Source organism: Penicillium arizonense (assembly GCF_001773325.1).
Source record: "Penicillium arizonense strain CBS 141311 chromosome Unknown PENARI_contig016, whole genome shotgun sequence".
Taxonomy (NCBI): domain Eukaryota; kingdom Fungi; phylum Ascomycota; class Eurotiomycetes; order Eurotiales; family Aspergillaceae; genus Penicillium; species Penicillium arizonense.
Window position 1 is genome coordinate 1 of NW_019173293.1, and position 27946 is coordinate 27946.

Sequence of the window (27946 nt, forward strand, 5' to 3'; positions counted from 1 at the left end):
AAAATTAAGCGAAGGTAGATACTCTAAAGTTATGAAAAGAGGGCTTCCGCTAAATGCCGAAGCAATGGCTCGATCGCCAGATTCATCCCGTTCATGCTCCTTTTTCTCATCTTGTCCAAATTCCAATAGTCTTGCCCGACACCTGTGCCACTCGCTCTGCGTCAATAGTGCCCCTAGCCAAATTAAGTTTAGCGCAATTAGAGTGGGGCGCTGGAAAGAAAGCGTGAGTGTCTCAGGGGTAATCTGTTTCCGAATTCTCCTGTACTATGTAAGAAACAGAGCCTATCGCATCATGGTGTTTATTCGAGCTGACCATTCAAGATGCAGCGCCGTTTGTATTCGTACTATTGATTACCCATTCCAGATCCCATTTTATGTCGCGAGACCCGAATGTTCCTGTCCCTTTTGCTTCCTCGCGCTACGTCTTTGGATCTGGAGTCAACTATAGTTGTTTTGATATTGATTGTTCATCCCAAGACGCTATCTACCTCTATAATAGTTGTTGGTCGATCTACACTCAACGGTTTCTGAAATATGGAATCCGTTACAGAGAACCCCATATTCGGCCAAAAGGGGCACTATTCTGACTGAAAACTGCCAGATTGGAATGAGAGATCTGTAAACGTTCTGTGACGGAACTTTATACAGGCCCACTAGTTGCCTGACCCCAATGATTTTGGCGCCCAGTCTCCTGGCCCCTTGATCCATGGCCCGTGTGAGACTCATTCCAATTCGCTTAAGTGGTTCTGATAGGATCTGGGATAAGTGCAGAGGCGCTTTTTCAAGTGAGGATCCTGCGACATAGGGGTCTAGGGGGACTTAACAGCAGATTCAATACTAGTAATCTGGCCTAGCTGTAAGTAATAGTGGTCTGCTATTGGATGTTAATTTACCACTTATGTAAATGGATACTATACCCGTTTCGGATACAAGCCGAGAAACAAAGTGTGTTACTGAGGTGTAAACTGTGTTCGAATTCTACTGTAGATGATCTCGGGATCTCATTTACCATACCATGGTCTTTCGGGGCAACGTCTTTGCAGATCAAGTGAATTGACACTATGTAGGACCGTCAAACTTAAGATATAGTGGATTATCTTTGGATCTATCCACATGGCCTCGTTATGACGCGGGGCCAAGTCGATCAGGAAGAAACCTCCAAGCTCTGAGTGGGGCTCGCATAATCAGGAGAGGTAAAAAAGACAAATGCCCACGATATAGGTAGAGTGAGAGCAGTGGCGATGCTGAATTAGTATTGGGCCTAGAACGAATTCGTGAAAGTGCTGAGGCGAAGCTGGTTTCGGTGGAGATGAGTATTGATTTGAAACCCACATGTTTACTCATCATCCCGAATGATGGTTTATTAAGCTTAGTTATTTCTTGATTAGTCTTGTTTTTCACAACCTTGGGTCGTGTCCCGCAGTGGTCGGGTGGCTTGGTGTGGCGTACTGATAAAGTAGGCGGTCAGGCTAAAAGTGGATCCCGAAGTACTCGAGGACAAATACTTATGTTACACCACTGCACCTGATCAATTTAGCTAAGCTTATTAGCAGAAGAGGCAAAAATCAGAAATGTTAAAAAGACAAACGCTGTAAACTCCCAATAGACCATCAGACAGGTTATGAGTTCAATGAGTATCAAGGAGCCATCTTCCACAACACCAAAGCCACCCGAGTTTGATTCGTTCTATCGTTAGGCAAAAGCTTGATAATAGGTAATCTGTAACCACGTAATGTTCTCCGGGGGTTGATTTTTATGATTACTGGTCTTTTCGCCGGGAGGTTTATTCATACTTCCGGGTGAGACCAGCGTTATGGATCGGTCGAACCTAATCTTCTAATGGTCATATCGGGGCGTTATCGTGCGCCGTACATCAGTACTTAAAGAGCACATTCTGCGGTGAACTTCCCCCAGTTTACTCTTACAAAATTGTCAGATCGCTCACTGGCCTCTTCTTCTAATACACTTGCCTCTGAACCACTATGGCAGCTCAACAAATTTCCAAAATTTTTGTCGTTGGCGGGACCGGCGCCCAGGGCATACCAGTCATCTCGAGTCTAGTGCGCGACAAGAAGTACCAGGTCAGAGTGCTCACTCGCTCTCAAAATTCCGCTCGTGCTACATACTTGGCATCTCTTGGAAATGTCGAATTCATGGAAGGCACCTTTGCTAGTGAATCCGATCTCCGTCAAGGCTACCAAGGCTGCGACGGCGCATTCATCAACATCGATGGGTTCAATTCCGGCGAGAAAACTGAGATGTACTGGGCAATCCGCGCTTACGAGCTCGCCCTTGAAGCAGGCATAAAGTTCTTTGTCTACGGAAACCTGGACTACGGATATAAGAAGAGCGGATACGATCCAAAGTTCCGCTGCGGTCATTACGACGGAAAAGGACGGATTGCTGAGTGGGTTCTTTACCAAAACCAATTCAACCATGACCGCATGAAGGCCTCTGTTTTAACATCTGGTCCTTATATGGACATGACCATTGCAAATGTGACACCGATGACTCCGACAGTGAAAGATGGGATTATCACTTGGCTGGTGCCGCTTGGTTCAGGCGCTGTACCCCATGTTTCGCTGGAGGATTGTGGGTACTATGCCCGGTGGCTATTCGACAACATCGACAAAGCAAATGGACTTGACCTTGAAGTTGCAATTGAACATGTTCATTATGAGGATCTCGCTCGCGCCTTTGAAAATGTCACAGGCCATCCGGCGCGCTTCATCGATGTGGATCTGGACACATACTGGGCGACAGGGCCGATGAGCATGGCTGCCAACTTGGGAAGTGGTTACAACTCTGATCCCAGTGACCCCGCTTTCATGACGATCCGACAGAACTTTACTGGCTTTTGGAATCTGTGGAAGCATTCTGGCCGTAATCAGGGGATAATCAAGAGAGACTACAAGCTGCTTGACGAAATTCACCCTAACAGGGTCAGAACTGCCGAGCAGTGGTTTCGCGACATGAATGCCCGGGGAATCGAGGATGGTAGTGGTTCTCTTTGGGAAAGGGTGCAGCCGGAGAATTTGAAGCCGATATTGAAGATGGGTGAGGATGGGATGCAAGGGCGACTTTGAATCTTTTCCGCACACTGGGCTCTACTACTGCAAGGTACTCACCACTGCACAATGGATTGGATATAACTTATTTACATGAGCATAACAGAATTTTCCGTCTCCTACTATGTTTGTACGTCTTTGAATTCGTGCTTTGGGCAGATTTGTATCACGCGTGTACTTCCCCCGTAGTCGCATTACCGCACCAGTTGACCACTAGTTTCCAGTGGCTGCCCACATGCACTGAATGTGGAGCGCATATTTGTCAGTCTAGACTTCTATTTTCGTGCTTTTCGTACCGCAAGATTCTTTGCTACTTGCTTTGGCTGGCTGGAGCTTGACCATCGCCGTCACAATATGCTGCATCATACTGCTTTATCTTATCGATAATAGACAGGACGTCCCCGATTAGAGTCAAATAACCCCAATGTATTGTAACAGCAAGCTATGTATTACAATTCCTAAAAGCTCATTCTAGAGGCTTACATCGTTGGTTTTTCTGACCCCAATTAGATTGGGCGTTTGTCCGGTGCCCCTTCTGTTCCGATACGGAACATGCACAACTATGAAACAAGGAATGGAGCTTATTATCAGATCCGAAGCATCCGCGGTCCACCTAAGTGCTAATGGGTCGTTTTTTCCAAGTGTGTAAAGCTCAGGACTAGGAGAAGACAGCACGCGAACAGGGTGCGGAATTTTGTCAAAAAGGTTGCTCTAGCTTGTTGCCAATGACAGTTGCCAGAAAAGCGCTGGATGCCAAAACAACATCTTCCTCTGTGTCCGTTAATACAGTACTGTAACATAGCCTTCTCTTGAACATGGTCAAGAGCCCCTCGGGCATAGTTGTGCTTCTTTTCCTCTTCTTTTCAATGGGCATTCCAACCTGGAAGCTAGTCATCCTGACATGTACATATAGAGCCAGTAGAACCACGAAATCCTACTTCCCTAAACTCTGTTTCATCGTCATAAACTGTCATTCACTGGGATTTGCTGTACGGGAATAATGGGACAAGTTGATGATGAAATTGGTGAGTTCGATTATCTTCGATACCTGTTGTCGGCGTTGATAATCTGTTCAGACTATGATTTAGATCTAGATCTTGAGTCCATCTGGAGAGAATTTCCCAATATGCCGACACCGCTACCTCGCCCTGCACAAAATTGCAGCACTCTCTGTTTAAATCAATCGCTCAACAGATGGTCAGAGGATACTCAACATGGGAATAAGAGGGCTTCTGTCATCGAATGCGCCTTTTACCCCAGCTTTGAGAACGTCTGCGCCTTCAATTGGACGCGGCCGGATCCATTATCTCAAATCACTTGCGCCGATGATATTTTCCTTTATATATCTGCCTTTATGAGAGCCCCAGTCGGAGCTTGGAGGTGCACCCCACTACCGGCAATGATTTTTAATCTCAAAATCACAGAATTCCCTTTCATTGCGGGCGGATGTGGGGCGTTGTCAAAGCCAGTGGGCTGTATGAATAACATAAAATGTCCCTGACCAGCCTCCATCTACCTACACGTTCGTCTTCATTCAAATATTCCTTAACATTGCGTACCTACCCTTTACCTTACGATTGATTCCCGTCATCCAGGGATTTAATAACATCCGCAATGGTCTCGTTCGAGAATGTTCTGCTCATTGGGGTACGTCTAATCACTTGTCCTGCATCGTTGCGATCGCTCTAACGCTTCCGCTCCACCAATATCCTGTTCAGAGTAATCATACCGTAAATAGCTTGTTGACAAACACCGCACGTATAATAGGCGGGCAGAAACCTTGGCTTTCCCGTCCACAAAGCAATTCTGGACTCTCCATACTAAGTCATTATCACAGCCTCACCGCTTTTGTCTTTTTCGGGCTTCAGCCTCCATGTTCTTATTAACTGACAAACCACAGATTGAAACGCCATGATCATACATCGAGCCAGAGTTAGAGCTCACTGATTCACTATGACGTTTGAAGACAGCCTCCAAGGTTGAGTAAGGAAATAGCAGAACTGACTAAAGGAGATTGATTTCAAGTCTGTCAAGACGATAGGTACAGTTGAATGGAGTTGATGATCATCATCCAATATAGCTCTGAACGTGAGATATTGGTCTTCAATTATATTTGTGTGAGTTTGAAATTCCACGATACTGTCCATGAAATAATATTTCATGATGCGTCCATTTTTTTGCCCCCAGCTGTCCCAGTATGCCAATGCTGGCAAGAAAGTAAGCCGAATTGCTTCAAAAACAACGAATTTCACTGGTACTGGTTCTCACTAGATTTTCAATAAAATGGTGAAATGGCGTAGTAATCGATAATGTGGTTTCTCCGTACAGCGACGACAAGTGACTTGCAGGTCGTAAGAAAGAATAGCGCGCTAAATATCACTTGCTGTAAGTAACTGATGTCCCAATGAAATGACTTTGCATTTGGAAAGTGAGTTAATGCTGATCGTGATACCCGCTTCTAGCACATACCATTCAAATGCTGCTAATTTAATGATAACCTGAGTGGAGATTAGGTTGTTTGCAGTAAACTTGACCGGCGATGGGAAAGCACATGTTTGCACAACGAGCACTGTCAGCCAAAGAGACGTTGAAAGAGCCTCTACTGTTGGCATCACAAATCGACGCTCACTTCGAGGAAAGTGAATAGGGGCCAGGGCAAGGTAAGGAGCTGAAAGACTGAAGGTCCATATTGCCACAGCGAAAGTATACAACGTTGGTATGGTAAACAATAAGGTGCATAGCACTGTTAAGAGTGAGAATTATTCAATGCTCAGAGAAGTAAGAGGTTGACGAACTGTACACCGAAATACCAAAAACAACGATTGCCAAAGATGTTTGAACAATGCGCGCCACACGATACCAGGGGATATCCAATGCCATCGTGTAGGGAGAGCTCAGCCGGGCAACATGCATCTCCTGGCGTGTATGGGAAAAGAATCCTCTCTGCGAAAGATAAATTGAGTTGATGTGCTCACTTACTTCTTTTCAGTTCTCTGAATTGCGAGCGACGGGCTGCCAAGACCTAAACTTCTATTTTTTTTTGGATGTGATTATTGATCATGCCGAATGCTATCGACTTGTTGAACGCAGTGCCAAGACTTGGTGGTACCACCCTTGGTAGAACACCCAATCGCTGCTCAACACCCGCTTGTGAAGCTGTTCAAACCCATTCAAAAACTAGTCATCAGGATTCTGCAATGCGGGGTTTTGATAGGGCCGTTCTTTCGTTCCAATACGGACTCAAGCATTTGGGGGTAACCCCGCATCCTTATTGCTGGATTGAGACCTACAAAGATCCATGATATCATATCATCACACAGTACACACGCTGCAAAACAGGATGATCACTAATCGCCCCGGATCACCTGGGCAAAGCTTTTAGTTGTCACTCACGGGCGAGAAGATCCAAATCTCAAATACATTCCTCGTCAGCTGGTTACAATGAAACTACCAAGTATTAAGTATTAGAGCAGACACGCGACTATTTTATCCCGTGTAATGCAGATTCACAACTGAATGAAGAGTAGTGTGCGATTTCAGAATTATTGGTGGTCATCTCCGTTGTTCGCAATTGTGTAAAGGATACTATAATGCAACTTCTACAAGGAATGTTTGGTTGTTCCTAAATTACCGTATTGTCGTTCCTGTCTGGCTTCTGCCTCATTGTACCTTGTATACGGAGAGGGAGCGGGGGCCGGGGGTCTTCCTGGAACGGAGAGGTACATGTACGGAAAAGGGTACAGACAGTAGATACTCAATGACAGCTTGATGTTGGTTCAGTAAGACATCATGCCCTTCTTACCCTAACGATCATGGCTATCGGCCGAAATACTTTCCGGCGATGACGGGAATAAAGCTTAGATTGGGGGTCCATGGGGAATATGGCATCGGACTTTTCCTGCTCATGGCATCCCATATCAACATACAACACATCTGTAAATTGTACAATGTGTACACATCGTTCTTTCCAACTGGTTATCCCAGCAGAGAGTAATGGCGTGAAGGTGATGCCTCAGATATAACGAGGGCTGCGAAAAACAGAGACCGATCGTTTTGCTGCGATAATTGTAAAATACACCTCTTACCAACTCTTTTACCACGACGAAAGTGGCATTCAATGACCGTTGGCGACTGATCAAATTGTCTCCGGTCCGCAACGGTATAGGCCTGAATTCTTAGGATCTGACCAGGATCTGACCCTCAACGCCGTGAGGCTTGATCAATTTCCCCGACCAACTAGTTGATAACAATTACCATTTTCAAATGGACTGGCAACTGACCTCTTGAAAAACAGACGAATTCTAGTCAATCTGGCTGTGTTGATTGAATTTTGTGATGACCGTAAAACTCAGTAGTACTAGACCTCGCCATGACCGGTGCACGGTTAGGCAAAGCCTAACCGCACCCCCCAACCGCACCGCACCGCATACCCGCATGGTTAGAACGCTGTCAACCGCAGAAAACCCGTTTTGCATAACTGACTTCATTAGGCCATGCCAACTTTAGTACAGGTCTTTTCGATCTCTTTCAACAAGATAAGAACACAGAGCGAGCGCTTACAATTACGACGGATAATGCGTCAAATAATCAAACACCGATGTCAAGTATCCACCAATCAGTGCAATTGCTAGGTGTTGCCAAAAACGCGACTATTGTTCGAACTCCATGTATTGCCCATGTGGTTCAACTCAGCCTCGACCAACACTTACGCAATATGAAGGCCATCTCTTCGTACATTCTGGAAGGAGAACCAACAAAGATACCCAGCCCTCACAAACCTCGCTCGAGATATTCCCTCATCTCCTGCGACCGGTGCAGGCGTCAAGCGACTTTTCAACCCTGCTCGGGACATCTGCCATTATCATCGAGGGTTATTAATGCCTCTACTATCCAAGAACTCATGATGTTTATGTGTACGTTGAAGTCTGATGTTGAAGAGGAGCAGTTCAATTTCATGAAGGAGTATATTTCAATCGAAGAGATCGAAGTAGCCAACGAGGAGAGAGATACGCATACTCAGGATGATCTCGATCCAATCAGTGACAACGAGGAAGATGATCAATTTAACGAAGTTGATCGACTCGGAGTAGTTGTGCATGGACACCCTCCTACGCAGCCATCACTCCTGCTTACCCAAGTCAGAGGGCCAACGGCTGATAACGAAGACTATTTGGGGAAATTGAAAGGACGGTTGAAATATTATTATCCTGGTTCAAACCCAGAATTTTCTTGGGTGATTAAAATTCGGCTACCATTGTCTTTTCTATCGCATCTTTCCAAAAAGAACATCGTACTACGGAATACGCCAATAATGTCTCGCCTCAATCATCCTGACCGGATGATTCCCAAGTCTTCAAAGCATCTCCTCATTATACTGCTATTAAGTTCTTGTTTTACAAGTACAACTATGGGATATGACGGGTAGTTTGCTCAATGGGCTTAACACTCTGCCTTCCTACCAGCAATACTTTGATTTGAACACCTCGACAATGGCACTTAGTACCGGATCAACTTGGATTGGGAATTTGGTCGCCAGCATCGTATGCGCCAAGGTACCGGATTATATCGGCCGCAAGAAGACGCTAGTATTTGGCTCCTTGCTATCAATAATTGCTGTCATTCTGCAGACAGCTTCCCAAAATTACGCCATGATTGTCACTACTCGAATCCTTCTGGGTCTGAGCGCTGGAACAACTTCTATTGCTGGCCCGGTATACTACCCTGAAACTCTCCCACCCAAGTGGCGTGGGCTTTCTCTGTGTTTGATCTATGATTTCTGGTACGGCATCCTTATCCTAGCGCAGGAAATATGCTATACAATGCTCACGGACTATAGGTACGTTGGTGGCCTGATTGCGGCTGGCGTTACATACGCGACGGCCTCCATGGATTCTTCATGGGCATGGCGTCTACCAACAGCCCTACAAGGAGTCTTCACCCTCCTCATCCTGATCCTCCTGCCGTTTATCACCAAATCTCCACGCTGGCTCGCTTTCGCAAGCCGTGAAGAGGAAAGCCGATAGGCCTTGGCTTATATATACACCAATGGGAACATTGATGATCCAGTTGTGCATACTTAGATAAGCATTTCAGCATAGAAAATATCAGATTCAACCGGCCATAACTCCATGGCTATTGCATTTAAGAAAATGCGGATTGAAGATTCAGAATGCCAGGGTATTCAAGCATGAGCACAGTGCAGCTTCTAGGTCTACATGGTTGTGGTTATCGCAAGTTGTGTTGAAGAAATCGTACATGGCTTCACTTGAACTAGCGAAGGAGAAAGTGAACAACGATGGTACTTCCCATGTCGCGGATGAAACATCAGCTTTAATGTAAGGATTTTGGTGTAAACATTTGGATGCTCAATCTCCTATTCTCATTCTATGCCTCGACCAGAAGAAGTACATCGACCGCCAAAAGATCGAAGCCCAGGGAACCAACTAGCGAAGTCCAAGACCACTTACAAATATCCTTGATATCGGCCCTTGAATTTGTGTTTGTGAGATTCGAACTGGCAAAAAGCAAGGCATCAGATAATCTCTCCCCGACAAAGCAACTAGTACACCAAAATCTCCTCATCTTTTCCTCCCCCGTCACTCCATTTTTTAAGCACCTTCTTCATATCCGCCACAATATTCTGAGCATAGTCAGGCCCAGCAGCCCCGGCAGGCAAATCCGCTGGGTTCCCCCTCACCCAAACAACGGGTTCTTTAGCAACACCCGCGAATTTCTTCTTAAGCTCTTCAACCTGCTGAGGCTCATAGCCGCGACCGAAGATTACCGCGCGAGGAGGCCGGCTGTAATCGTGGGTTCCGATCTCATTGGGGCTCCGAGACTGAGGATCGCGACCTGCAAGCAGATGCGGGAGCTCAGCCTCTGCAGCCTCGTATGACAGGATGAAGTGGATGACTGAGGAGCATTAGCACCATACTTTTTGTTTATTTCAGGAATGTATATCAAGAACCTTCATATTCAGGCAGCAGGTGCTGGGAGATTGATTTCCCCATCGCGGGTATTTTGCCGCAGGCAACTACTGGCATCGGCTGAGTGAATGAAGACATGTTGCGAGAGCTGTATGCTGTACGCTGCGGATGAAGGTATTTCGGAGCACTGGAGATGGAGAATTATGGAGTAAGCTGAGGTCGATGATTCGATTTATATTCCTCGTTGCGGCGCGCTCGGTCTTGATGATGAGTTGATGACGTTCGGACGGAGCATGAGACCCCATTATCTCCAACTCCAGCCAATTTCAAAGTCCATAACTTTGGGCGCAGTTCGGGCCAATGGTGGCGACCCACCGATTGTGGCGACCCACCGATTTTTCGATTATTCAACAGTCCCGACGCCCCGACCCCGATGAGTAAAGCAACGCCGTCACGTCCTTTTCGCGTTCTCAGATTATCCATTACATCACTGCATGTCTTCAAGATAAAGAAAAGGCCTCAAAAGCAATACACGATGGTCGAAGCAATGACTGACGCGCCCGCTCCTCGCAAGAGAGGCCGGCCACGAGCTGGGACGGACAATCAGCAAGGTCCCGAGGTGGGTACATCCCGAACAACTACAGAGCAAGTTGGAACTGACTCAAGGAATCCAGAGACGTCGAAAGCAGCTTCGCGTCGCGCAACAAGTATATCGCAAGAGAAAAGATACCACGATCGTCAATCTGCAATCTCGCGTACAGGAACTCGAGTCGGGCATCGAAGAGCTCAGCGAGTCGTTCCTTTCCTTTAGTGATCTTCTGTTAGAGGCTGGGATTCTCCAAAATCAGCCTCGTGTCACAGCTGCTCTGCAAAAAATTACACAGCAATGCGTGTCGCTTGCCAAAAGTGGCTGCGACGAAGCCGAACAAGCACCTGCAGCCCCGGCGGACATATCGCGATCGACGTCTCCCACGCTCAGCGATACACAAGATATAATCTCAAATCACAATCCGCTCATAACGCAACTTGATTCATGGCCAATGATCGGTGATGCTTTCCAGTCCTCGTCGGACCTCGCGGCTCAATGGCCTGGACTGTCACAACTACCCCCCACGCCACCCTTCCAAGAACAAGCAATTCTACCGTTCGGAATAGTCTCGTCGTCTCCGAATATCCCCTTCCCATCCATCCCTAGTCCCACCTTGAATTTCCCGACCATAGTATCGCCCGACAGCCTCTTAAAGCAAGGGCGCTGGACGCTCTCACACCGTCTGGTCCGACAATGCTGCGAGACCGGTTACTATCTATTAACAAGATCATCTGCAGACGATCCAAGGGTCAAAGCAATCTTCGGCAAACGATTGACCATCGACGAGCGTGACCGCTTTATCTTCGGATTCTTCGCCAACATGCACGACGAAATGGGAGACACGGTCGAGTTGAGTACAAATGTTCTCAGTTCAAGGAGGAGCAGCTACTCTCCTGAACAACTCACCGTTTCCTCTCGAACGTGGCAAATTGTCAATGGATCGGGTGCTGATGAGTGGATGGATGCGAGTGGTGTGCAAAGGCTGCTACAGCAGCGAGGGATTCGTATTCAGGACCCGAGCTCGCCCCTCTCCAGTCCCCGGTTCAATTCGGCTCCGCAGCTCAACGCCGCGAGCTTCACTAAATGTGAGTAGTGCCGAGATCAATGGTTCTTTGTGTCGTCTTTTCCATGCATCTACTGACCTTGTCGTAGATCTTTCCCTCGGCCCTATCTGTCTCGGTCGCGGACCAGCGTTCCGAAAGCGCGATGTTGAGAAAGCCATTCGCCTGGCAACTCTTGATGGATGATCCTTGGGCGTTTAACGCTGTGTACGAAATACCATGAATTATGTATAATAACAATAATTGTCTTCAATAGATATAATCTCCGCTTACTTTGCATGATGCGACGATTACAGCAGGATCCCGCTGTGGAGTTGAGGAAATCCTTCCAGTGCATATGTTCCCTATGTCCGCGAAATTTCTTTAAAAAAGCGCCCCTTGCATCCCTGCCCTTCATTTCGACTGTCACTTTAGCGTCTAGGGGTTGGCCTTTGAAATCCAGGGCCGGACTCCAATATCACCTATATTTTCCATTTACATTTTCTCCCTTTTTGGGTCACACAAATGCGCAGGCACATTTCTAGTCACGTCGACGCCAAATAGAGACTCTGTCATGGATCACCCCATTCTTATCCTTGCCCACAGTGTGCGTGCGCTCTGGCTGCCAGTACGCCACTCTCTCCAGGCCCGCCTTGCTGGGCTCTCGCAACGGGTCCGCATCGACAAGACCCTTATCGTTGTAGGAGATCTTCTCACCGGGGTGGCTCAGATGCTCCATGTAGGTCTCGGAGGGAGAGGCAAATGGAGGGCCGGGGGCCAAGGGGTCCTTATGACGAGGAGATTCCAGACAGATCAGACTGCCTGCAGGTAAGGAAGCAAGGAGTTCGGTGTGTCGGAGAGCCCATTTAGGACGGAGCTCTGGGTTTAGAGCACAGAAAAACTAGATGGTTGTTAGAGGGAAAGTCCAGAAAGACCAGAAGGATCCAGGGTGGGTCGGAAATGGCACATCAAAATTCTAAAGACAGAGTGAAGCATCTTGCAAGTCCCTCTGTAGGACGCAGAATACAAGTGGAGAGAAAATAATAGCAATGACGGAATGGAGCCCGACAGCGGCATTGGGTATACATACCGTGTAATCATAAATGACATCAAATCCATTTCGAGGTACTCCAATTTCCTTCAACCAGGTATCATCAAAAAAATCCCCCTGGACGAAAGTGACCTTGCCTTTCCCAACTTTCTCATCTCGCACGCGGTACCGGCTATGGTTCTCCTTCTCCTCCTTCTTGCACGCTTCGACAGCCGCGGCGCTGCACTCCAGGCCATAGGCATCATACCCAAAGCTCGCGAATAAGAGCACGTCGACTCCACGTCCACAGCCCGGCACCAGGGCCTTCCGCCTCTCACCGTCCTGGGCGATGGGCCCGCCAATGGTGCCAGCTCGCTGGACCAGGGTGTCTTCTAGCACGGGGTTGGGGAAGCCACGATCCCAGGGCAGATTATCACCTTTGTCCCAGAGGGAGGCCCAGCCCTCAACATACTTGTCCCCTTGATATTTGGCCCAGTATGCTTGAATATCCTTGGGATCAATGTTGGTAGGAGTCGTCATGGCTGTGGGGTGGTGATGGAGTCGGGGGAAGTTAGAGGTGCTCGCTCTGGCGTGACAGTGATAAACAGGGTAAAAAATTAGGAATAGTACAGAGTGACCAGAAACTATTGACTGCACAAGGAAGTAAATGATACTGGGTGCACGGCGTCTGTTCTACTTATGCCTCTCTTCACCCGTGATTGAGTGTCTTTACGCTGTGGTTAGAAATCATTGTCGTTGGGATAACCTCAAGCTCCGACCGCGAACCAATAGTCAGGTGTTGGGTCGAAAGTTAATCAGTCTTTACCTGTTTATTCATCATACCGAGAGAGAGCTGTTGAGAAAAGTGGAGGTTTCTACTACAGTGGCATGGGATTGGCCCAGGCGGAAATCTTGGGCCCACCGTCGTCCAAGAATTACGCTGCTCACCATTTCTAGTCACCATTCTTTCCCGACATTTTTTCCCTGAAGGCTTAACTGTCATTGGGGCTGACTACAGCAACCCACACTCGCTCAAATCTGCCATGCAAAGTCAGGACGTTATGAGTAGTAGTTAGTGGCGGTGGCAAATTAATAATCAAGCCGACAGGTTAGTTAATAACTTAACTTGGGACCAGACAAAGAAATTCCCATGGAAGAAAGATGAGTATGACCATTGAGGATAAGTGGGTTCAGTCGATCTTCATTAACGCACTGAGTTAATTTCTAGTCGTTCGACCATCGTAGCTCGCAATGAATGTGATTGATTAGTCGGATCAACTGTCGATCCACGGGGCTAGGGATTATAAGGTTAGACCCGCCCAAATGGGCTCCAGCAATCAAGCCTGGCTAGTCATTGCATCTACTCCGTAATGAGTTAGTGAGTTAGTTACTTAACTAGAGCTAGGAATGTATAGTAATCACTCCGAGCGGACATGCCTGATGATTCAACAAAGACGGTTGAACTGACTGTTAGGATCCTAAAAATCTTAATACACGAGATGTTCACTAATCACCCCATCCGTCGAAAGATGTCCCATGCTCTTCGTTCAGCACAAATAATAAGGGATGACACAGGGGGCTTCTTTGGGCTCCGGGCCTTGAGTCGGATTATTAATCAGAAGTTAAGTTATGGTCATATATCTCATTACTTTATTGTTCTTATATCTTGTGCGTGATGTTGCTACTCTCCCACCGGCAACTCCAGTCGTCTGATCTCCAGCGCTTTTTCCCATCGAAGTTCTTCTGCTGTCAAAGTCTGACAAATTAGCGAATCCGAAGAACTACAACATGGAGGTCAATCGCGACTCCGAGAAAGCGATGTACCAGGCGAGTTCGCTCGGAAAGCCCTCCGGACGATCTCCCTCCCCAATGGCGGACCCTATCGTCAACTCCAGCGCGGAGCAGTCAGACGACGAATCTGGCCAAAAGACCGACCCCCGGGACATCTCACAATGGCCCATCACTCCAGATATACTACAAATACGACAACGTAACGAGACTAACGGTGGGAAATCGAAGAAGCTGGGTGTGACATGGCGGAACCTCACAGTAAAGGGCATCAGCAGTGATGCGCTTTACAACGAAAATGTTCTCTCTCAATTCAACCCATTCGGGAAGGGCAGTAAGAGCCCACCCCTGAAGACTATTATCGACAACTCTTCTGGATTTGTCAAACCCGGTGAGATGTTGCTTGTTCTTGGAAATCCAGGAGCCGGATGCACAACACTGCTTAGCATTCTATCAAACCACAGAAATGGCTTCGCAGAGATTACTGGCGACGTCTCGTTCGGTTCCATGACTAGTCAAGAAGCCAAACAATATCGTGGTCAGATCATCATGAACACAGAAGAGGAGATCTTCTTTCCAGCTCTTTCAGTTGATGACACCATCGACTTCGCCACACGTTTGAAGGTGCCCTTCCACCTGCCACCGGACATCAAGAACGAGGAGGAGTACGCCCAAATATACAAAGAATTTCTCTTGAAGTCTCTCGGTATCACACACACAAAGGATACCAAGGTCGGAGATGAGTTCATTCGTGGTGTTTCGGGTGGCGAGCGCAAGCGAGTGTCCATTCTCGAATGCCTTGCGACTAGAGGCAGCGTCTTCTCCTGGGATAACTCCACTCGTGGTCTCGACGCGAGCACTGCGCTAGATTGGACGAAAGCCATGCGCGCCATGACAGATATTCTTGGTCTCACTACAATTGCCAGTCTGTACCAAGCTGGTAATGGCATCTACGAGCAGTTCGACAAGATTCTGATTCTCGACAACGGCAAGCAGATCTTTTACGGACCTCGAGATGAAGCTGTGCCATACATGGAGGATCTTGGCTTCCTATGCGACCCTGCAGCCAACAAGTCAGATTTCCTCACGAGCGTATCGGCGCCTGATGTACGCACAATTGCCCCAGACTTTGAGGACCGGTTTCCTCGATCAACAGAGGAGCTGCTCGCTGCTTATAACAACTCGCCCATCAAGCCAAGGATGATGGCCGAGCTTGACTACCCCAATAGCCCCGAAGCTCAGCAGAATACGGCGGACTTCAAGGAACAGGAGGCTCAAGACAAGCACAAGAACCTCCCAAAGAAAGCTGCGGAGTCCGCAGGATATTTCCATCAGGTGCAGACGGCTACCATACGCCAATTTCAGATCCTCTGGGGCGACAAGCAAACTCTGTTTATCAAGCAAGCCACAACTATCGTTCAGGCGTTGATCGGTGGCTCACTGTTCTACAATGCTCCGGACAACACGGCGGGCTTGTTTATCAAAGGAGGCTCACTCTTCTTCTCTCTACTATATCCTACCTTCATCGCTCTCGCCGAGGTTACGGATTCGTTCGTTGGCCGACCTGTTTTAGCCAAACACCGAGACTTCGCTCTCCACCATCCATCTGCCTTTGTCTTCGCCCAGGTCATTACCGACATCCCGATCATGCTCTTCCAAATCTCGCACTTCGGAATTGTGCTGTACTTCATGACTGGATTCCAGTACACTGCCCAGGCTTTCTTCATCTTCTGGCTCATCAACTTGATCTCGGCCCTGGCTATGACACAGCTGTTCAGGTTCATCGGTGCCGCTTTCCCGAATTTCGACGCAGCAACTAAAGCTTCTGGATTCACCATCGTCGCTGCCTTCACATATGCAGGATACATGATTCCCAAGCCCGACATGCACCCTTGGTTCGTTTGGTTCTTCTGGATCGACCCCATGGCCTACGCGTTCGAAGCATTGCTCGCGAACGAGTTCCACGACCAGGTGATTCCTTGTGTGGGCCCATTCCTGGTTCCAAATGGCGAAGGATACAGCCCCGAAACAGGGGGCGGACAAGCATGTACCGGCGTCCGTGGTGCGCCCCCTGGAGCAACCAGCGTTACTGGTGACCAATACCTGGCTTCGATGTCCTTCAGTCACAGCAACCTTTGGCGCAACTTTGGCATTCTCTGCGCCTGGTACGTTTTCTTCGTGGCAATGACCGTCTTCTTCACTTCCAGGTGGAAGCAGATGGGCGAAGGTGGTCGCGGCCTCCTCATCCCCCGTGAGAAGCAGAAGAAGGTACCTAAGGCCGTGGTTGCGGATGAGGAATCCCAGGCTGTCGAGAAGCCATCCGAGAACTCCGGCTCCGATTCCGAGAAGTCTGACGCAACCATCGACGACCAGCTCGTCAACAATACATCGGTCTTTACCTGGAAGAATCTGACTTACACCGTCAAGACGCCGCATGGCGATCGTCTTCTTCTCGACAACGTTCAAGGATTTGTCAAGCCCGGTACGCTCGGTGCTCTTATGGGATCTTCAGGTGTAAGTGCACTAGCAATGCGATTGACAGATGGATATATGCTAACATTTTCACTCAGGCCGGAAAGACTACACTGCTCGACGTTCTAGCTCAACGCAAGACTGATGGTACTATTCATGGCTCCGTTCTAGTCGATGGTCGCCCGCTCCCTGTGTCCTTCCAACGATCTGCTGGCTACGTCGAACAGATGGATGTCCACGAGTCATTGTCCACGGTACGCGAGGCTTTGGAATTCTCTGCTCTTCTTCGTCAGAATCGTGAAATTCCCCGCGAGGAGAAGCTCCGCTATGTGGACACGATCGTCAAGCTTCTACAGTTGGAAGATCTCGAGCACACCCTCATCGGTCGCCCTGGTGCCGGTCTTTCTGTCGAACAGCGCAAGCGTAAGTCTGAATCCATCGAACAGAGTCGAGACAGACACTAACAACTTATCAGGTCTCACAATTGGTGTTGAGCTCGTGGCTAAGCCCAGTATTTTGATCTTCCTCGACGAACCTACTTCTGGTCTCGATGGCCAAGCTGCAAACAACACGGTACGCTTCTTGCGCAAACTCGCGGAAGTCGGACAAGCTGTCCTCGTCACGATTCATCAGCCATCGGCCGACCTCTTTGCCCAATTCGACACCCTCCTCCTACTGGCGAAGGGTGGCAAGACCGTATACTTTGGCGATATCGGCCATCATGCAAGGACCGTCAAGAAATACTTCGCTGGTCATGGCGCACCGTGCCCCCGAGAGGCCAACCCTGCTGAGCACATGATTGAAGTCGTATCAGGAAGTCTTTCTAAGGGCAAGGACTGGAACCAAGTCTGGCTCAACTCGCCAGAACACGAGAAGATCACTCAAGAGCTTGACACTCTTGTCGCCGATGCTGCCGCCAAACCGCCTGGAACTGTCGACGATGGCCATCAATTCGCAGCGCCCATGTGGGAGCAGGTAAAGCTTGTCACGCACCGCATGAACATCTCCTTGTTCCGCAACACCGAGTACATCAACAACAAGCTCATCTTGCATATACTCCTGTCTCTTTACAACGGCTTTTCGTTCTGGTCGATTGGTAACAGTGTCAGCGATCTCCAGCAACGCCTCTTCACGGTCTTCAGTTTCCTGTTTGTCGCCCCCGGTCTCATCTCCCAGCTTCAGCCTATCTTCATCGATCGTCGCAACGTGTATGAGACGCGCGAGAAGAAGAGTAAGACCTACCACTGGGTGCCATTCGTCACTGGCTTGATCGTTTCTGAGCTGCCCTACCTGGTCGTCTGCGGTGTGTTGTACTTTGTGTGTTGGTACTGGACTGCTGGATTGCCAAATGATACCAAGTGGGCAGGCAGCACATTCTTCGTCGCAGTAAGTTCTCTCTTCTTTGGTTGACTCCTCGCTCCAACTAACAAACCGTCTAGATGTTTTACGAGATGTTGTATACCGGTATTGGACAATCGATCGCCGCGTACGCTCCCAACGCGACCTTTGCATCTCTCGTCAACCCGCTGGTCATCACTACCCTCGTATCATTCTGCGGTGTCTTCGTTCCTTACTCCCAGATCACGGCGTTCTGGAGATACTGGTAAGCCTCATACCATTATCAACACCCACGAGACCAATGCTAACATCACATTTTAGGATCTACTACCTCGATCCCTTCAACTACCTCTTCGGCGCCTTCCTCACCTTCACCACCTTCTCCGTCGATATCACTTGCGAACGGGGTGAGCTCGCGGTCTTCAATCCTCCTGCGAACGAGACATGTGGCGACTATCTCTCCACCTATCAGCAAGGCATGGGACGTGGCACGAACCTTCTGAACCCAGGCGCTACGGAGAACTGCGAGGTGTGCCGATACACTACTGGACAAGACTACTTGAAGACACTCAACTTGAACGAAGAGTACTACGGCTGGAGGAATGCGGGGCTGGTTGTATTGTGGGCTGGAGTGTTCTACGCCCTGGTGTTCTTGATGATGAAGTTGCGAACCAAGGCGACGAAGAGGGCGTCTGCGTAGACGAATGGTGTTTGTTGGAAGAGTGAAAGATTGGCAAGATACCCTACTCGAAGAAGAGTAAAGACGGAGTGCGAAGTTGAGCGCATACGTGTTAGCTTCAGGTGTGGTATTGAAGCTGCACAAAGGAAGATTCAAATCCTAGATCATAAAATTGCGCACTTGCGCCAAGCTTAGACTGTTGTAATAGTTTCATTGGGTAATTAAGGCCATATTGCATTCTCAAAGCTTCCTAGCTATGGTGACTGGTGATCTGTTGGGCGCGAGCTGCCTGGGTTCGCCTCCTGTCCTTCCAGCACATCGGCAGAGCGGAACATATTTTGTAATCTAGTCTGAGAGGCTCTTGGTTGATGATTTCTCCTTGTAATCCATGTCATGATCCGCGCGCTTCGCTGCTCTCTCCTCTTGCTCGGCACACCTTGCTTCATCACCTGCCCTAATATCTTCAGGAGGTGTTTCCGACCGTTTCCGCCTTTTAACCACCTTAGCAAGGGATCGCTCGCCCAGTGCTCGCTCTACTTTGTTATCCGCCGCATCTAGATATTGACAGAGTTGTATCCCAGAGATGTATATATCCGTATCTTCATCTCCCATCTTCTTCTGGGCAAGTTCCTTGTAGGTGAAATCGCTGAGGCGGAGCCGTAGGCCGGGATGATCGACGGCGTTTCCTAGACCGGATTTTTCGAGCAGATGGTCGCAGAGCGCTTCTAACATCAACGGTGTTACGGTGCATCTCCGGCCTACTCTGGTTGGAGGGGCGTGGACGCTTCCGAACTGCTGTAAGTTTCTGCTAATATTTTTGATCGTAGGCTTGCTGCAGTCAGCTTCTTCGGCCATCTGAGAGGTTGTGAGTGACTGGCTCTCTATCATATCGCGGATGAGGTGTAGCTTGGATAGAGGGAGTCTCGGCGCCATGTTGCGTGGTGCAACTTGAGACTCGCTCCAGAGACAAGAGGTCTTCACAGGACGTAAAGTTAACAGCACCACAGGAGGGCAGGGTAGGGAGCAGGCGTATTGCAGTTTCGTGTAAAATACGCCAAGACAGGTTCTGTGAGCGTCACATAAAATACAACTTCTATTCTTGGAAGCGCGGGATCTGCAGCCAACCCATATGTAGACTAGCGTGTTTCAAGTCAGGGTTCGGGAAATAATTCGTGAGAGAGTATGGGGTAAACTGATTTCGAATATTGCTGTAAGACCCGAAATAAAATCGATTTCACGGCAAGAATTTGATTGTTCTTTTCAGTCTCAGTCTCTTCTCTCTCCATCGCGTGGTTAGTAAGCGGCATTTCTGTCTTTGGTTATACTGGACGTCCGCCCGACTAATTCATCTACGTAGGGGATTCTTACAAGTTGTACGAGCTAGTCATTTGTATTGTAAGCTTCGCGTATTGTGGTAGGTTAGTATTGTCATTTTCATGAATGCCGTTTATCTGGAAATGAGCGTCGAGTAAAAACTACCCGCTAATGTCTTGGCAGTGGGGCAGTGATAATACTATTGAGTGTTCAGGGTGGAAGCAGATTTCGCTAATGACTGTATAGGACATAATAACACATGAACTATATGGAGTTACAGTCACTAGCGAAAACAGCTTCCACCCTGGACAATCACTTTCTATTTCCGAGCGCCACTGCCAAGACACTAGTGCTTTTCTATATTGGCCAGAGACCAAAGGCTCAGATGCTCGCTTCTAATGATTAACTTGAACCCGCCGCTTAAGATCAAGAACAGTGCAATACATATAGACAGGTAAACCTTTGGTGATGTTCCGCTCTATGTGGGCTTTTCTGATCTTTTTTAATCCTCGGACCACAATAGACGTAGGTGAGATTCCTAAACGCTGTCATTTAACGTCATATAGCAGTTAAAGTGCGATTAAGTCGGTCACAGAACAAAACGCTTTGAAGCAGCAACTCCGCATTGATCACAATTCAGTCTCAGCTTTCTAGTAAAAATAACCACACATTGCACCTAATAAGGCTTTGTTGATGCCGTACCTCATCGGGGTACAGGAAAGTGCAAAACCAGCTTCACCGTTTCACACTCTTGCCTGCATTCTGGGCCCCACTTCCAAGACGCTAGCTCAATAAACCGAGTGCAGAACATAGGAATAGTAAATAGTTCAAACGCGTTACTTTACTATCATTTCATTCAATCAAGCTTTATTATGTACTCAACTCAATTTGTTAAAAAAGAAAGGAACGACTCTCGGAATACGAAAGGGGCTTCATAGTTTCAGTCTAAGCGACGATGTCAACGTCTCTGAGCAGACGATGACCTTTATAAGCTTCTAAATTGGACACACAAAGAAAACGGAGAATGGGGATAATTTACACAATTCACACACGAAACTTGAGGAAGGGAATCCGTCCTGATTTGTGTCCTAAAGCAAGTGCACCACGCTTGGTCGCAGAGCACATAGGCCGGACCTCGGTAGGAAGCCAGAGAACCTTTTCTCCATTCAATTTGATCCACTGCCTGTGCTCAATGGAGATATTCAGATCCATGTAATGCGAATTGAGCCTAGGACAATCATTCTTTCGCTGAATATCGAGGAGGCCTTAGGGTTTTAGGGTTTTATCTCAAACCTTTTTTTCGGCTTGTACAGAGAAAAAGGACCGAAGAAACCCATCAAATGGCCACGTACCGATGGAGTGTGGTCTGGAAGAATATGATCCAGAATCTGCCTTGGGCCTTAGCTCCAGCTTTGACCTTCGTCGTCTATGCTGCTCAAGGAAAGGAGCTGAAAGCTACCAAGGCGTTCAGCAGTCTGTCCATTATAACTCTTTTGACTAACCCGGCCTCGAAGCTATTAAGTGCGATTCCTTCCATAGCGGCTTCGTCGGGATCCTTTGATAGAATACAAGCATTTCTTTTACTGGATACCAGTCCTCAACACACAACGGAGGGCCTTTATCGCACGAGAGAAACGGAAGTTGATGCATCTCCGCACATCGCCGAAATGCAATACATGTCTTTCAAGGGCCCACCAGACACAACCGACCTTCAAACCCCTGTCATCTCAATGAAAAATCTCAGCATTCGCCCATCCTCATCGGCAAAAATTGGTTTGAGAGATGTTAATTTAGAAGTTCCTCTCGGAGCACTGGTCATTATCCAAGGGCCAGTTGGGTCAGGAAAATCGATGCTGCTTCGGGCTATACTTGGCCAAACAGTTTTGCGAGACAGGATCAATGACAGTGACCATTCGACAACCGGCTTTTTGCGCTCAAACACCGTGGGCCCCAAGTGGCACCATCCGTAATATAATCTATGGATCCTTCTCAGCGGCTCCAATAAGGGAGGGCGCAATTGATAAAAAGTGGTACGAGGCTGTTCTTCACGCATGTGACCTCAATTCGGACCTGGCTCTCCTTCGCGAGGGAGACAGCTACGCGAATTGGACACGGATCTGGTCATATACTGAGCGGTGGTCAAATGCATCGGATCGCTCTTGCTCGAGCGGTATATGTTCGCAAGAAGCTTTTGCTGTTAGATGACATATTCAGTGCACTGGACCGGAAAACCAAAGGTAATATCATAGCGCTTTTTTTGGGTGTTGATGGACTGCTCCGAAAAGCAAAATCGACCATTGTTTTGGTGACACATGAGAGTAGGACCCCCTCCAAGGTTTGTTTTGTCCCCTATTATGAGCTAACAACCTAGTAGTGGAGCAGATGCCTGATGCAGATCGAACTTATTTCCTTTCAGATGGGCGTCTTGGTCAGGAAGAGCCCTGCGTGGTGAATGTCTATCAAGAAATAAGGTCTGACGCTGTGGAAGCTGAGGAGTCGAAAGAATTCCCGGAGTTGGCGATAGAAGATAAAGCCGCCTTGATCTCCAAGGCGAATAAGATTCACGATCTCAGGAGGGCAGCCGGGGACTCTGCTGTTTATGCGTATTATCTGCGCTACGTTGGGTGGACGAACGCTGCGATATTTGTCTTTTTCGGGACAATGAATGTCTTCTCTAACACGTGTAGTCGTACGTAGACTTTCACTTGTGCTAATTCCGATATCACTAACATCAGCTTTCTACTAGAAATTTGTCTTAAGCGATGGGCTGATCGTGGTGGAGGCCAAAAGGCACTCTATGTCTCGGTGTATTTCTTCCTTGCCTTTTTCAACACTGTCAGCAATGGTGGTTATGTCTGGTAAAGCACTCTGTCTCATAATACATGAGGGCTCACTCCTATCAAAATTATAGGGCTATCCCTATTTTGGTCTCACCCTCAATAGCGCGTCGGCTTCATTATGTCGTGCTGAAGACTGTCATGATGTACTTTCAATTCTCTTTTCTCGCACATCAGTCAACTGCTGACACCTCAGGGGCTACCCCTCAATTTCTAGTTACTGTTGACATCGGGTCAATACTGAACTGATTCAGCCAGGATATGACCTTGATAGAAAGCGATTTGCCTTTTGGCATCTTAATCACCGTCTCAAGTAAGACCCCCGCCATTCTACTCAAACTTTGGAAAGATTTTCTAACCAGTATCGCTTGCTAATCATTGATCTTATGGCTGATGGATATAGATCTCTTTTCGTCAATTGCCAATGCTGCCCTAATTGCAACCGGGTCGAAGTACTAAGCCATTCCTGATCATCTCCCTCTTTCTCTTACAGCATTTCTATCTGAAAACATCGCGACAACTTCGTTTACTGGACCTGGAAAGCAGGAATCCGTTGTACTCCCATCTTCATGACACTATCGAGGGTCTTTCTACAATTCAGGCATTTGGCTGGGAAGCAGACTTTCGAATTGCTAATTCAAAATTGCTGGATGCTACCCAGCGCACGTATTATATGCTTCATTGTATTCAGCGCTGGCTCACTTTGGTCCTAGACCTCATCGTCGTCAGCTTAGTAGTGTCTTTGAGGCATACAACGAGTGTTGGATTGCTTGGAGTATCGCTCAACAGCATTCTTGGTATGTATTCCTTATGAACTTAACTTTTCTGATACTGCCCCTTGAAGGTCCTGACCGGTATATAATTACCCAGCTGACCTTTCTTCGTGAAGCTTTCAGTGGTAGTCTTTCATCTCTCATATCGGGTTGGACACAGTTGGAGATATCCCTTGGCTCAATTTTGCGCACCAAAGATTTTGAACTTCAAGTACCACGTGAAGTCTCAACTGAGCGGGTAGAAGTTCCCATTGACTGGCCAAGTCAGGGAGCTATTGAGCTCTCGGACATGGCTGCACAATACAAGTACGTACTTCGCAGCATGTACAAAACCATCACCACATTTGGTTCGCATTATTAACAAACCACGAAAAGTCCTGGAGTAGCAGTACTAAGCAATGTCTCTCTGAAACTTTTGCCAGGACAGAAAATCGGTATCTACGGGCGTACTGGGAGGTAAGTATCATCGCCTTCAGAGTCATATTCAGCGTTAGGATTACTAGTCCATGCTAACTTTCCACCGCGCAATAAATCAGTCGAAAGAGCTCTTTACTATCATCATTATTGGGCATGCTCACCCTGATCCGCGGGTCAATTGTTATCGACGACATTGACCTCACTACTGTCTCCCCTGATATAGTCCGCGAAAGACTTGTCACTGTCTCCCAAAAGCCATTCATCATGATTGGCTGTACAGTCAGATTCAATCTAGATCCCACCGGAATCCTCCCGGATGGAGAGAAATCATCGCGGCTCTCGACCGAGTTGGGATCTGGGACGGCGTACTACTCGAAAGAGGTGGGCTAGATGCCGAGATAAACGACACTCCATCGCTATCCCGAGGCGAGCAACAACTGCTACAATTTGCTCGTGCAATGTTGGAAATACAAGCAAGCAACGCTAGGATCTTGTTGATTGATGAAGGCACCAGCAGCGTCGACACGAAAACTGACGCCCGGGTGCAAGGCCTTTTGCAACAGGATCCCATTCGTGCATGTACAGTGCTTACGGTTGCACATCGTGTCCACACTCTTTTGAGTTACGATTTGATTATCGGTCTAGATCGGGGAAAGGTAGTAGAGATGGACAAGCCTACAGTTCTGAGTAATCGGAAAGATAGCATCTTTAGCAACCTTATCAATAGCGGCAGATAATAGTTCACTAAATGGAGATTTGGAGAGCGAGGCCAAGCTATCTAAATGGCGATCCGAATAGTGTTACTGAGAAAGGTGTATATGGCCACAAGGCATAAAGCTTGCGTGGGGATCTCTACGAGTTAGAGAAGGGACCTAGGGCGACTGTGTTATGATTTATCGCCGCTCTCAGTCTTTCTAGCATAAACTTCAACGTCAATATATCTGAGTTAGACTGTACATATACCCCTCTATAGGTTTTTGTTATCACGAGTCCTGCAGTACTCGCATTTTCCATTCAGTACCATGCTAAGATCGCCTCGTTCCAGGCAGAAATAGAATTCTTTCCTTAGTGGTATATCATCAAGGAAGGGGCTTCCTATTCCGAAATCCTACACAATTCACAATATAAAAAAGCAAAAGTAAAATATTAAATTAAAGAATTGCTTATCACTATACCATCTCCCTCTATAGCTCGATATAACCCGACTGAACTCTGCATGCTATTCGCACTTTCCCCGGCGGCTGGACGTCCAAAGTTACGGGCGTAAAGGCAGCCGTTTCTGGCTTCAAAAGCGGTCAATTTCGGCGCCAATCCCACTGGTCCTCATATTCTAGTTGTTATTTTGCAGCAGCAACTTTGCTCGTTGGAGATTTCTGAGATTTTGCCCGGCACAATGGACAGAAGTTAATGTCCAATTAACTCAAAGGATAGGAAGACCCTAACCTGTAGTTCTAGTAGACTACAGCCACCCCTGTGAGATAGGGCAGTGGTGGTGGCGTTACAGGATGTAATTACGTAGAATTAACATAGACTACCTAGTACTTTGTCCCACACGTTCATCCTACCATTTTTATATAAGAGCCATCATGACACCATCAAACAGCATTCTTGGTCTCTTGGACGTCCACATGTGCCGTGACCTTTTTCTTCTCGTCGTCCTCATCAAGCTGTTTGTGAACGGCTGCAGCGACCTCATTGGCCTTGTCTTTGTCCTCGAACACTGCTTACGTTAGCTCTGTCTCTTGCAGCAGAACAGGAAGACCACTTACAGAACGACAGCTCCTCAAGAGTGCGGCCCGCAGTTTCGGGGAAGAAGAAGTAGATAAACAGTAGCTCAAATACCAACCAGCAGCAGTACACCAGCAGCCACTTCCAGGCGATGCGCGCCAGACCAACCGGGTTCACGTAGGTGGCAAAGAAGCCTGCGCCGCGGCCATAGAACTGGAACCAGGCGAGACCGCGTGACCGGCCGACGTAAGGGAACAGCTCGACCAGATACGCTTGTTCATGTCAGTATATACACAAGTTATAAAACGGAAGGGACACGCACTGTAGGTTAGGGCGTTATAGCCGAGGTTGTAGGCGGGCGAGTAGGCGAAAATGAAGAAGATGGTCAGAATGGCTGCGGATTGAGCCTTGGTGCTCATGAAGCGCTCCATGGAGATGGTCCATGCGATGTACACACACAGCAGGCAGCTTGCGCAGGTCAGGTACATCGGCCGACGCTTAAAGCGCGGCGCCGTCAGTGCCAGCGCAGTGCCACAGACGAGACCCCAGCAGGCGATGCCGATGTTGATCTTGGACTTGGTCACGCCATCGGTGATACCTACCATGTTCAGGAGGTCGCTAAGATAGTACCTATCACATGGATCAGCGAAGGCGAAAGGCATATAGGGCAGATGCCACAGGCGGATGCTTACGAAATGAGCGTGTTGCCGGACCACTGCGTGAACAGGCCGAGAAAAGCGGAGATGAACAGTCGACGACGCATACCAGCCGTGCGGAACATGTCCCACCAGGATTGTTTTGACTCTTCGAGCTCCATCTTGATGGTGCGTTCGATCTGCGCCAGTTCGGCCTTGACAATGACCGAGCTGCGGTCGCCCTCCGCGTGGTACTTGGTGAGGATGTCGAAGGCGTCATCGTAGCGGTCTTTGCTGATCAGGTATCGGGGACTCTCGGGGAGGAACCTGGGCGTGTATTAGTGAGAGCAGTCGGGATAGCGGCGGGGAGCGTCCTACATCACCGTCACGATCTGGACCGTGGCTGGCGCAATCTGAAGCAGAGATGGGATTCGCCATGCCCAGTTGGACGAAATGGTCACCGTCCCCAGGCCCACGGCTGCCGCGATGACCTGGCCGATGAAGTAGGAGGAGTTGAACAGCGAGGTGAGAATCGGTCGTTCCTTGGGGTAACCCAGCTCTCCCAGCAAAGACGACCCTGCGACGATGCAGAACGGGATTCCGAATCCTAGAAGGATACGCGCGACAATGTACATGGCCACTGGGAACCGTCAGAGATGTCACAGAAAGGATAAGGAAAGGTATGAATGCCTCCATTGGAGAAGCCCTGGATGAGGGCCCCGACCAAGCTCATGCATGAACCGAACATGATCGTCCATCGTCTTCCGACTCGCTGGTTGAGGTATGGGACAAAAGGCAGGGAGATAATAGCTCCGAGGGAGTATGCAGCACCCAGAAAGCCCTTGAGGTTCGCTTCGATCGCGTACTCGTGGCGTCCATCCACGATGTTCCCGGTTGCATGACCGAAATCTAATCGCGCCGTTAGTCTCCTGCAGAGCTCATCATGGATCGAGAAGACATGCACTTGTTCCAAGTATACACAATCTGGACCGTGTTGATAATCTGCGAGTCGAATCCCGACGTGATCTCGATACCCATACACGCAGGAAACAGGATGAAATAGAGTCGCCTCAGATTCGGCTTCTTGTACCAAGGCGTACGGTCATCGGCCAGCAAGTTAGTCAACACAGGCTCGGCAACATTCTCCTCGCGCTGTTTTCCAACCACGACCATGTTGAAAGGCTAATGTTCGGGTGATCACAACAGTGCTGATCCGTGGACCCCTGAAGACTCGCCGGGAGCAAATAATGATTATATATCCTGTCCGTTCTATGCTCTTTACCCAGCGCGAGGCCCCCCGGCCCGGCACGTT

General features: G+C 48.3%; 10 protein-coding genes across 10 annotated transcripts; 6 read left to right on the forward strand and 4 right to left on the reverse strand.

Annotated features, from left to right (window-relative positions):
• Nucleotides 1–1982: 1982 nt before the first annotated feature.
• PENARI_c016G07473 (uncharacterized protein) lies at nucleotides 1983–3086 on the forward strand (the record flags this gene model as incomplete). Its single annotated transcript, XM_022634105.1, has 1 exon — nucleotides 1983–3086. The coding sequence occupies one exon, from the start codon at nucleotides 1983–1985 to the stop codon at nucleotides 3084–3086; it is 1104 nt and encodes a 367-aa protein (XP_022486188.1).
• Nucleotides 3087–7971: 4885 nt separating this feature from the next.
• On the forward strand, nucleotides 7972–9091 carry PENARI_c016G00292 (uncharacterized protein; the record flags this gene model as incomplete). Its single annotated transcript, XM_022633944.1, has 3 exons — nucleotides 7972–8278; nucleotides 8469–8847; nucleotides 8905–9091. 3 exons carry the CDS (start codon nucleotides 7972–7974, stop codon nucleotides 9089–9091), a joined length of 873 nt encoding a protein of 290 aa, XP_022485949.1.
• Nucleotides 9092–9627: 536 nt separating this feature from the next.
• PENARI_c016G06379 (uncharacterized protein) lies at nucleotides 9628–10132 on the reverse strand (the record flags this gene model as incomplete). Its single annotated transcript, XM_022634080.1, has 2 exons — nucleotides 9628–9980; nucleotides 10036–10132. 2 exons carry the CDS (start codon nucleotides 10130–10132, stop codon nucleotides 9628–9630), a joined length of 450 nt encoding a protein of 149 aa, XP_022486034.1.
• A 397-nt stretch (nucleotides 10133–10529) lies between these two features.
• PENARI_c016G11485 (bZIP transcription factor) lies at nucleotides 10530–11830 on the forward strand (the record flags this gene model as incomplete). Its single annotated transcript, XM_022634189.1, has 3 exons — nucleotides 10530–10613; nucleotides 10669–11668; nucleotides 11736–11830. 3 exons carry the CDS (start codon nucleotides 10530–10532, stop codon nucleotides 11828–11830), a joined length of 1179 nt encoding a protein of 392 aa, XP_022485936.1.
• Nucleotides 11831–12164: 334 nt separating this feature from the next.
• Nucleotides 12165–13193, reverse strand: PENARI_c016G00944 (uncharacterized protein; the record flags this gene model as incomplete). The annotated part of the gene is made up of 2 exons (XM_022633953.1): nucleotides 12165–12524; nucleotides 12714–13193. The coding sequence occupies 2 exons, from the start codon at nucleotides 13191–13193 to the stop codon at nucleotides 12165–12167; spliced, it is 840 nt and encodes a 279-aa protein (XP_022486194.1).
• A 1248-nt stretch (nucleotides 13194–14441) lies between these two features.
• Nucleotides 14442–18951, forward strand: PENARI_c016G04694 (uncharacterized protein; the record flags this gene model as incomplete). Its single annotated transcript, XM_022634042.1, has 5 exons — nucleotides 14442–16955; nucleotides 17012–17336; nucleotides 17389–18299; nucleotides 18353–18516; nucleotides 18573–18951. The coding sequence occupies 5 exons, from the start codon at nucleotides 14442–14444 to the stop codon at nucleotides 18949–18951; spliced, it is 4293 nt and encodes a 1430-aa protein (XP_022486132.1).
• A 324-nt stretch (nucleotides 18952–19275) lies between these two features.
• Nucleotides 19276–19863, reverse strand: PENARI_c016G08136 (uncharacterized protein; the record flags this gene model as incomplete). The annotated part of the gene is made up of 1 exon (XM_022634118.1): nucleotides 19276–19863. The coding sequence occupies one exon, from the start codon at nucleotides 19861–19863 to the stop codon at nucleotides 19276–19278; it is 588 nt and encodes a 195-aa protein (XP_022486106.1).
• Nucleotides 19864–21584: 1721 nt separating this feature from the next.
• Nucleotides 21585–23106, forward strand: PENARI_c016G03867 (uncharacterized protein; the record flags this gene model as incomplete). The annotated part of the gene is made up of 3 exons (XM_022634015.1): nucleotides 21585–21717; nucleotides 22619–22933; nucleotides 22991–23106. 3 exons carry the CDS (start codon nucleotides 21585–21587, stop codon nucleotides 23104–23106), a joined length of 564 nt encoding a protein of 187 aa, XP_022485944.1.
• Nucleotides 23107–24143: 1037 nt separating this feature from the next.
• On the forward strand, nucleotides 24144–24661 carry PENARI_c016G02570 (uncharacterized protein; the record flags this gene model as incomplete). Its single annotated transcript, XM_022633987.1, has 3 exons — nucleotides 24144–24160; nucleotides 24230–24310; nucleotides 24391–24661. 3 exons carry the CDS (start codon nucleotides 24144–24146, stop codon nucleotides 24659–24661), a joined length of 369 nt encoding a protein of 122 aa, XP_022486142.1.
• A 1205-nt stretch (nucleotides 24662–25866) lies between these two features.
• Nucleotides 25867–27807, reverse strand: PENARI_c016G02735 (uncharacterized protein; the record flags this gene model as incomplete). The annotated part of the gene is made up of 7 exons (XM_022633992.1): nucleotides 25867–25991; nucleotides 26041–26271; nucleotides 26322–26629; nucleotides 26692–26961; nucleotides 27013–27274; nucleotides 27376–27543; nucleotides 27675–27807. The coding sequence occupies 7 exons, from the start codon at nucleotides 27805–27807 to the stop codon at nucleotides 25867–25869; spliced, it is 1497 nt and encodes a 498-aa protein (XP_022486050.1).
• Nucleotides 27808–27946: the final 139 nt, after the last annotated feature.